The sequence below is a fragment of the Hemitrygon akajei genome, chromosome 10 (assembly GCF_048418815.1).
Source record: "Hemitrygon akajei chromosome 10, sHemAka1.3, whole genome shotgun sequence".
NCBI classification, from domain to species: domain Eukaryota; kingdom Metazoa; phylum Chordata; class Chondrichthyes; order Myliobatiformes; family Dasyatidae; genus Hemitrygon; species Hemitrygon akajei.
This window is the reverse complement of record NC_133133.1, coordinates 18,027,134-18,036,823: the sequence shown is the minus strand read 5'-3', so window position 1 is coordinate 18,036,823 and position 9,690 is coordinate 18,027,134. Positions and strand designations below refer to the sequence as shown.

At 44.8% G+C, this 9,690-nt stretch overlaps 1 protein-coding gene across 2 annotated transcripts in view; it reads left to right on the top strand.

Annotated features, from left to right (window-relative positions):
• The first annotated feature begins 1,586 nt into the window (after positions 1-1,586).
• Positions 1,587-9,690, top strand: part of LOC140734182 (mastermind-like protein 2) — a 135,699-nt gene continuing 127,595 nt past the window's right edge. For both annotated transcript variants that reach the window (XM_073057829.1, XM_073057831.1), the window contains exon 1: positions 1,587-1,830. In XM_073057829.1, coding sequence (XP_072913930.1) covers positions 1,777-1,830 — 54 coding nt within the window. In that variant the 5' untranslated portion in view covers positions 1,587-1,776. The remainder of the gene's footprint in view (positions 1,831-9,690) is intronic.

Genomic DNA, 9,690 nt, shown 5'->3' with positions numbered 1-9,690 from the left:
CAGAAGCCAGAATAAAAAGGTGGGGGAGAGGAGTACAAGCTGGCAGGTGATAGCATAGGTGAGACCAGGTGAGTGGGGAAGGGGATGAAGGGGAGTGGGTGAGGGAGGGGGATGAAGTGAGAAGCTCGGAGGTAAAGGGCTGACTAATAAGGTGAGGGCACCAAAGGGAGGTGATGGACAGCTGAGTAAAAGGGAATGGGTGAGAGGGGAACTGCAGTGGGGAATGGAAAGAGAGAGAAGGGGAAGGGTGAGAAATTACTGTAAGTTAAAGAAATCCACGTCCATGCCAAATATTGCCTAACCAGCACTTTATGAGTGTTGCAATATTTCCAACATGTGCAGAATCTCTTGTGTCTAAGGATGTACAGCTTTTGGAACACTGTGAGTAAGTTGCTGCCGTGTATCTAAGGAAGGATATGCTGGCCCTGGAGAGAGTCCAGAGCAGGTTCACAAGAATGAAAGGCTGAATCATGAACTGTATGAGGAGCATTTGATGTCTCCGAGGCTGTATTCATCAGAGTTCAGAAGGATGGGGGGGCGGATGATTCTCAGTGAAACCTACTGTACATAGAAAGGCCTGAACAGAGCGTACGTGGAGAGGATATTTCCATCTATAAGACAATCCAGAATATGAGGGCACAGCCTCAGAATAAAGTGACACCACTCTAAAACTGGGTAGAGGAGGAATTTCTTCAGCTGGAGAGTGGTGAATCTGATGACCTTCTGCATATACTTAAGCCAGAGACTGATAGGTTCTTGATTTTTTTTAAGCGGTTGAAGAGTTATGGAGAGAAGTCAAGGAAAAAGTCAGCCATGATTGAATGGTGAAGCGAACTCGATGGGCCGAATGGCCTGGTTCTGCTCCTATATCTTATGGTCCTTATCCAGGGGAGAAAACACCCTCCTCACATTTACCTTTTTTTCTATCAAAATAAACTTTATTTATAATAAGAATAATTTACAAGTACAAACATTTTCATACTTGCATTCATATTCAATGCTTTCAGTAGTCGTCTATTAAATCCATTTAAAACCAGTTGGACTGTTGCCACTCCTGTGATCCCCCCTCGGGTGGTGCACTACCACAATACCTGAGGGACTTCTTCACCCACCCGGTGTCGCATTTACCGTTTAAGAATAAGGTCACCGGGAGGGTGAGAGTCTCCCTCAGTCGAACAATGTGAACTGCTTCAAGGGTCATCGCACCGTTATCGCTCGCAAAAGACTGCCGTACGTAAACACATTTCATGCGAATACATTTGAGAAGTATCTCACTGGCTGAGAAATGCTTCGGGAGGCGCTGAGATCATGGGGAGCGAAAATGGAACCAAGTTTGGTTTTAATCGCTTCACCTACTCCTTAGGCGAAGAAGTTTCTCTTGGATCGCGAAGAGCGGATTCACTGGTGACTTTCGCGTCCTCTCTCCGCCTCCCGTCACGGGGCGAACTACGATGACCAGAATGCCTTTTAGAGCGCGGCTTGCGCAAGTCGCTGGCGTACATTCCCCTTGTGCTCCCTCCCTCCCTCCCCTCCTTGACGCTGTGTTGGAGCTGCCCTATCCATACCGGTCTGGGAGACCAGCCCCGCCCGCTGCCCGGGTTGCCGTAGGCTGATGCTAATGTACTTGGCAACATTCAAGAGAGACACAGAATTATCAGCGGCTGCATAACACGCCGTGGGATGAACTTGTGTGAGATTTAGAGGGGAAGTCGGCGGCCGTTATATCGCGTTACTTTTTATCCAAAGTGGATTTTAAACCTGAGCGATCTTTGCACGATGTTACTTGTGTCTCAGAGAGTCGAGGCACCTCGTATGGAACAGCACATCTCGGTACGTAAAATCTCAACTTGTGTTTTTATTTAAATAGCAATCTTTCGCACAGTCTCCCCGGCTGTAAGGTTGACCCGAAGACCGAGAGAGGCACAGGTTAGCTGATCTTAGTTGAGAACCTCACGTTGAGGAGAGAAAGAAAGAAGCCGAGGTTGGGCAGCGTTGCCGGACTGCGAATCCCCCGAATTAATCCGGGATAAGGAAGTTTGTCCCCCTGCAAATCATTTACGGTGTTTAAATTTAAACGTTAATCAGTGAAATCTCAGTCGGTTAGCCATCTCCCCTCTCCCCGGGGCGCTCCAGCTGACATTTGCTAAATATTGCGAAAGATGTGTGTGTGTGTATATTTCCTGTTTTTTTGTCTATTGTGATCCATCTCGGGCGCCTAGCATCTTTTAGTTATCTGTGTAATTAATACTCAGTAAGCAGTTTCCGATTCACGAGTGAAGCGGGAGACGGAGAAGGAGTCTGATTTATCCGGGATTAGTATTGACTGCACAGGGATTAAAGAGGATTTTTTATTTTCTGAACTAGTAATAAACTGCTCTCTCAACATTTTTTTGCGTGGTTCTACCTCTCTCCTCCACCCCCACCCCCTCCCAGTGTAGCCGTTATTTGTCAAGTACTGGTTCTTAGATGTGTATTTGTCAAAGATCTTTTCGAGTGTAGACGACTTGGGAAAGACGGTCGCGGGATTCCTGGTGCGTGTAACAAGCCCCTCTTTGTCTCTTGTTATCAGTGGGGTATCATTCAGAGGCGGGGAGTTACCTGCGAGAACCGCCCATGAAAAAGATTTAAATGTCTTTTTTTTAAAAAATTATGTCTTTTAGTTAATTTTAAATTTCCTGACACACACACACACACACGAGTGCGAGGGATTTTTTTTTGTTGTTGACAAACTGAGCGGCGCTTTATTTTTTTTTGTTCTGGATTGCGCGTAATTTAGAAAGCATTTTGTTCATGTTCACGTTATCTCTGGCTGTAAAGTTGGTTAACACTGAGGCGTTTGATCGTTTCCATGGGATCATTAGCCAAGGTGAGGACGGGATTAACTTCAGTTTGATATCTCCAGTGCAGTTAATTTCTAGACGAGAAAATAATAATGTTGCAGATGTTTTAGTAATCTCCAGAGTCTGTTTACCGCCGTGTTTCATTAGGGCTTAATTGCAATATTTGGCATTGACTTTCCTTCACAAACCGGGCGAAGGGGCTCTACTGAAATGAGGAGAGCAGGTCCGAGTTATATCTTCGGGAACTTGTGCATTTGGGGAGTGGTTGCAAAATAAAATCAGCCCCTCGTTGCATTAAAAACAGGTTAAGATTCGAAAGCGGTCGGCGGTGAGCTAATGGTGTCAGTGCAGAGCGAGTTTATGGTGGTTAAGTTTGTAAATGGACTGAAGGCTGGTGGAAGGGGAGCCGCGGAAGGCGAGTCACCGAATCAAGTTGGAAAACTGATCACTTTTACTTATCCATTCAACCATGTGACGGCAGCTTTCCTCTTTCAAGAGGCGATGTCTTGGAGCGTACGTCACATTTACTATCGGGCGCCTATCGCCCTCAGCAAACCACGCGGAGCCCAACTCGAGCCCTGAATGGGAAATTTAAAGTACAATAACAAAAGGGAAAAAAATGAGGCAGTGTTTGAAAAAAAACACGCGCCTTCCTTCTCGACGTTTGCTGCCGATGTGTTTTGAGGCACAGACTTGGACTGAGAGCTTGTAGTTACCGCTTTGATCTTCGTAGCCATTGAAGTCCACTTTAAAAACATAATTTGTAACATGGTTTATTGTTTTAAAGCACATTCACTGCCTGCAGTGTACTCTGTGTGTTTGTGTGTGCTGGAGGTTGAAAACTGAGCTATAATTGACTAGAACACGAGGACACTGAAGACTCAAAACATTCGCTCTAATCGTTTGTTTATTGTGCATTAGATTCTATTGTATTCTTTTCAAAAGTAGACAAATCTTTTCATTTGACCCGTGCTCGAAATCGATGGAGAGATTTCGAAGCTGCAGGCAGCTCAGACAGTGCAAGGAAAGGAGAAAGAAAAACAAAGGTGCTTTATATTTTTATTTAAGAGGAAAGGGGTCGGCCGCTTTTCTCTCTCTCTCCCGCCCTTCTCACACTATCCCTCCCGCCCTCTCTCCTCTCTCTCTCAATCCCGTCCTCGCTATTTGTCTCCCTCTCTCCCCCTCCCACTCCCTCTCTTTCTTTCCCTCACGCCCCCTCCTCTCTCTCCTGCCTGGCTTGAACTGAAGGGAAACTGCTGACCTGCTAACTGCAGCAAGCGAGGCCATCCGTGATGAGGAGACAAGATGACTTTGAACCTGGCGATCAGCTGGTTTCTGCCAGTTTACGGGGGGGTGGGGGGGGGGGGGAGGCATCGGGAGACCCCGGAAAGGTGGCGGCGGGCCGGGGAGCGAAGAAGAACCTGGGGTTTGATGGGACCCCTGGCTCAGGGGGAGTGCGTGGGAAGCAGTCGTGCACTGAACACACAACTCCAATTTAGGAAGCATGACTTCTTCTTTCATGAAAAAAAATGTAATGTTTTCCTGCTGACGTGCATGGCGATTGCAGGGCTGTGTGGGTTGCAAAAACGTCATCGATCCAAATGCATTAGGCGGAAGTATATTTCCACTGTTGCTTAGTTATCATCAACAAATAGACAGCAGTGTCAATATTTCCTCTTGTTTGTCTGCCTTCTTGCGTTTGCCGGATTACAATTGTTTTTCGCTCCCTCTGGCGCGAGAGGACATTGGCTACTTTATTTTAACAACATAAATTCAACGATGACTCTAGCCGATGCTACCCCCCCCCCCCTTTCACCGATCAAGTGCTGACGGCAACGAGCCCCCGCCGCCTAAGTTTGAGAAGTTTCGCAAAGAAGCTTGCCGGAGAAATCGGCTTCCCTGTCGCATAGAATGTGTGGGATGTGCGCTTTCTGTGCAGTTGAAGGAACGACTCGCTGAAAGGCTCGGCAGGAGAATGGGGTTGAGAGGGATAATAAATCAGCACTGATAGAATGGCGGAACAGACTGGATGGGCCGAATGGTCTTGTGGGCCGAGCGCCTGCCTGAAAAAAGAAGTGTTCCAATGCTTTGTTTTTCTTTCTCTTTTGGTGTTGGCTCCAGTTTCCCCAAAGGTCGACCCATTCTGACTCCCGGGGTGCCAGCACAGTACAGGATGCTACCGCAAGTGCATCATACAATCGATCATTTTCCGTCGCCGTTCTTGCTATACCATTATTGAGACTTGTTCTGCCTCTTAAAATATTTTCCAATGGAAAGAATCCCATGATATAGTCATGTCTCATGAAAATGAATTGAGCTAGTTAGGGCCTTTCTCTTTGGAGGATAAGAGATGACTTAATAGAAATATACAAGCTGATAAGATGCAAAGATACGGAGACTTTCCCATGGCAGAAACCAGAGTAGGGTAAAGGTCAGCACAACATTTTAGGCATGGTGCAGCTTGGGACAATATTCCATACTGAAGGTGCTATATAGATGCAAGTAGTTCTGTTGTCTAGGAATGTTGCTGTCATTCTCACTTTATGGTTACTAAATCTTTGCCGTCTCCTTTCCTTCATTCCCTGTTCCCCATTTGGGCTGTGTAAGGACAATATGATTCAGGTACTAGAGGCATACAGCAAGCAAACAGGCTCATTAGTATGCCTATGGCTGAACAGCCCAATCTTTACCAGGTATCTCTACACATTGTAGCTAAGGATAGCCTTAGACACATCACTGACATTGCTGAAGTTGGACCCTGGGACACTCTGCTCAAAATGTTGACTCTGTATTCCTCTCCATAAATGCTGCCTGACTTGTTGAGTTCCTCCAGCATTTTGTATGTGATCATCATCATCATGTGGTAAGACATGAATGAGCATGGTCTTTGGTAATCATGATGGTTCTCTGTAAACTTTTCTACAGAAGTGGTTTGCCATTGCCTTCTGAGCAGCGTCTTTACAAGATGGGTGACCCGAGCCATTATCAATAATCTTCAGAGTTTGTCTGCGATTGAGAGGGATAATAAATCAGCCATGGTGAAATGGTGGAGCAGACTCGATGGCTGAATGGCCTAATCCTGCTCCTGTTTTATAATCTACATTGTAAAGTCAGACTCTATCAGGGAAGGTGCAGTTCACTAAACTTTTCACTGCAGTGTACACTATCTATTTAATATGGTGCTGTTTGCAACAGCATTCCAGCTTCATTCCAATGAAGTAAGAGTTGAATCTAATCTAATTTAACCGCCCAAACTGCACCCTGTGGTGATCCAATCTTGATGACGAGGTGCTAACCTGAGCTTGATGTGAGAGGCTGATTAGCAATACTTAAAGGATAGGACCCTGAAGTTCCCCAGCTTCGGTTAACCAACATCAAGTCATCTGGATGATACAAGTCCTCTGCAGTTTATTACGTTGCTGTTGTAAAGAGCTTGCTGTCTGCAATTTTAGCCACTGCATTTCCCACATTATCTGTAAGTGCACTGAAGTACAGGAGGAAAATATTTGCTGTACTTCCAAATTTCTTTATCAGGGCCAAAACCTGTGCTTATAAATCAGCATTAAAAGAACGGAATTTATAGAGCATCTTTCACAGCTTTGGGATATCCTGAGGTTGTGAAAGGCATTATATTATTGCAGCCCCTTTGATACGCATTTCTAAGCACAATTTTTAAAAAATCTACAAAACTTGATTTGGACTCTGGCACAAACCTCGCTGGAACTGCTGCTATAGGCTCTGGCTTGGGGACCATGTGAGAGACACAGATAATCCGTCCACCCCTCAGCACTGTTCCTCATTATCACTTTGTGATTTACATGACGGCTTGGTTGTCTGGAGGACGATGTGAGTTAGGATGTCCAGAAATGCCCGAAAACAACCCATGTGAGCACAGCTGTGACTTGTGGCTGTTTGTGTATTGTGTTCTGAGCCCTGGCCGCCACTTTTTCCTCCTGTAACCCCCTCCCCCTCCATTAAAACAAAGTCTGCATCAGGTAGAGCTGCCTCGCTGGCAAGTTGCCACTTGAGATTGAATTCAATACTGTGAACGGAGTTAGAGCAACACGTGGAAAATGCTGGAGGAACTCGGTAGGTCAGGCAGCATCTGTGGAAATGAAGAAACGTTCGCTGTTACAGGCCAAGGCTCTTCATCAGGACTGGAAAGGAAGGGGGAAGGGAGCCAGAATAAGGTTGGGGGGAAGAGAAGGAGTACAGGATGACAGGTGAGACCAGGTGAGGGAGAAGGTGGGCGTTTGGGGAAGCGGAGATAAAGTAGGGAGGTGGGAGGTGGTAGGTGGAAGAGATAGAGGGCTGAAGAAGGAGGAATCTGATAGTATGGTGGATCATGGGAGAAAGGGAAGGAGAAGGGGTAACAGAGGGAAGTGATGCACAGGTGCAGAGAAGAGAAGGGGTAAGCAAGAGCCAGAATGGGGAGTGGGAAAAGAGTGGAAAAAATGGGGAGGGGTGGAGAAATTACCAGAAGTAAATTGATGGTTGTGCAGTCAGGTTGTTGGCTATCCAAACTGAGAGTGGCTGTAGAGGAGGCCATGGACCAGCATATTGGAAGGGGAATGGGGTTGAACTAAAATTGAAAAGAATGTAACTGATTTCACATGTAGCATGTGAAATCGGATGTGTATCACAAAGTTCAAGATTTTTTGTATATGCCAAGTCAGATTAGGGAATTTGGCCCTGCAATTGTAAAGATGTTTTCAGATCTACAAAAGTCATTTTGATTGTAAGTTGAATCAGAAGCATTCTTCCAGAGTTTCTGATGTCTGTTGGCCTGTTCAGCTTCTGAACTTCAACGTTCAAAGTAGATTTATTATCAAAGTACGTATGTGTCACCATCTACTACCCTGAGATTCATTTTCTTGCAGACTTTCACAGTAGAACAAAGAAAACCAATGAAAAACTACACACAAAAACAACCAAAGTGCAAAAGACAAAATGTGCAAATACATACATACGTGTACACACATTGTGCTGAGAACATGAGTTGTACAGTCCTTCAAAGTGAGTCCATAGGTTGTGAAATCAGTTTGTTGTCCAAATGAGTGAAGTTATCCATGTTGATCCAGGAGCCTGATGGCTGAAGGGTAATAACTGTTCCTGACCCTGCTGGTGTGGGACCTAAGGCTCCAAGAGTGATCATCAAATATAGTGAAACTCATGTAAAGGAAAATTGGTCAGAAAGTTATTTCAGGGTGGCAGTGGAGCAAAACTGATTCAATTGTAACCCTTTGAAGAATAAAACTTGGCTTTTCCTTAATGTTATGTACAAAAGAGGGGAGAGTAATAGGTTAATTGGTTGAAAATTTACTGCAGAATTCTTTTCAATTTGCCTTTCTCATTAAAAGTGAGCCAAGACGTTGCCAAGGTGTGGTTGTTCTGCACAAGAACTATACTGACTTATAGTTAAACTTTCAGTCCTCCGTACTTCTTTCATCCATGGTGTGCCACGGTAGTGCAGTGGTTAGTGTGGTGCTGTTACAGCTTAGGGTGTTGGAGTTCAGAGCTTGAATCCAATGCCATCTGTAAGGACTCAGTTCTCCCAGAGAGCCACACGGGTTTCCACCAGGTGCTCCAGTTTCCTCCCATAGTCCAAACATGTACCTGCCAGTTGATTAATGGATCATTGTAAATTGTCCTGTGATTAGGCTAGGGTTAAACAAGCGGGTTGCTGGGTGATGTGGCTCATTGGGCTGGAAGAGCCTGTTCTGTACTGTATCTCTGAATATATAAATATAAAACAGCCATTAATAGATCCACCAGAGAATTCAGAGCAATTTTACCAAAGAAACCCTATTCTAACCATCATTCCACAGACGTGCATTTAGGGTTAGTTAGTTGTGGGCATGCTATGTTGGTGCCAGAAGCGTGGTGACACTTGTGGGCTGCTCCCAACACTATCCTCTCTGATTCAATTTGACGCAAACAACGCCTTTCACCTGTATCTTTTGATGTATGTGTACATGTGACAAAATAAAGCTAATCAAGGCAATGTTTATAGTGTGCAGCTAACTACACCAAGGAGTGACTGTGGTGAATAACATGGTGTATTTTAGGGAAAGTTGATAAACTGATGGAAGTACAGGTTGGCGTGGAAAGTAAAAGTGGATTGTGAGATGAAGTGGGTTTGGTGGAAGCTATAATGAAGAATGTTTTCTGTGCTGCATGTTCAGTGCTAGCAACAATAAGCACAGGTAATACTGAGCAAGTCATCGAGCAGTAGAGCACAGAAACAGGCCCTTCAGTCCATCTAGTCCATGCCAAAGTCAGCAACTGCTCTGGGGCGAGAAACAGCCATTTAGGTCAATGACCTTTCATTGCAGTGTAAAACGCTGACCTCCATTAGAGGTCAGGGGTTAAGGGTGAAAGGTGTTTTATTTAAGGGAACTATATGAATCTATGCCACTTGACATACTGAGCATTATCAACGATTTCTGGTTTTTATTTCCACTTCACAACATCTACATTACTTTAGCCTAGGGATGCCAGCAAGAGCACCTGCCCGCTAAGCCTGAATCCTTGTCAACTGTTCCTGTACAGTTCGACACGAACCATTCAATACATTTTCTCTTCAAATACGTGTACAGAGTCAGACTGTGCTTTGCGTCCTCTTGAATGTTTCCAGCTTACACTGATAAATATACTAGAATGTTGGCAAATCAGTCATTGTGTAGTGATAGGAATTTGTCAAAATATACCATAGGAAACATGTAGTCAGCTTGTTTTGTTTAACTAATACTATTTAAGTTAAATGGTGATTCTTTACCTTTAAATTCTGTTTGAGCATACTTACAAGATAGCCTGGTGGCAGTAGAAAGAGATAGGTGTTTCCAGGGAC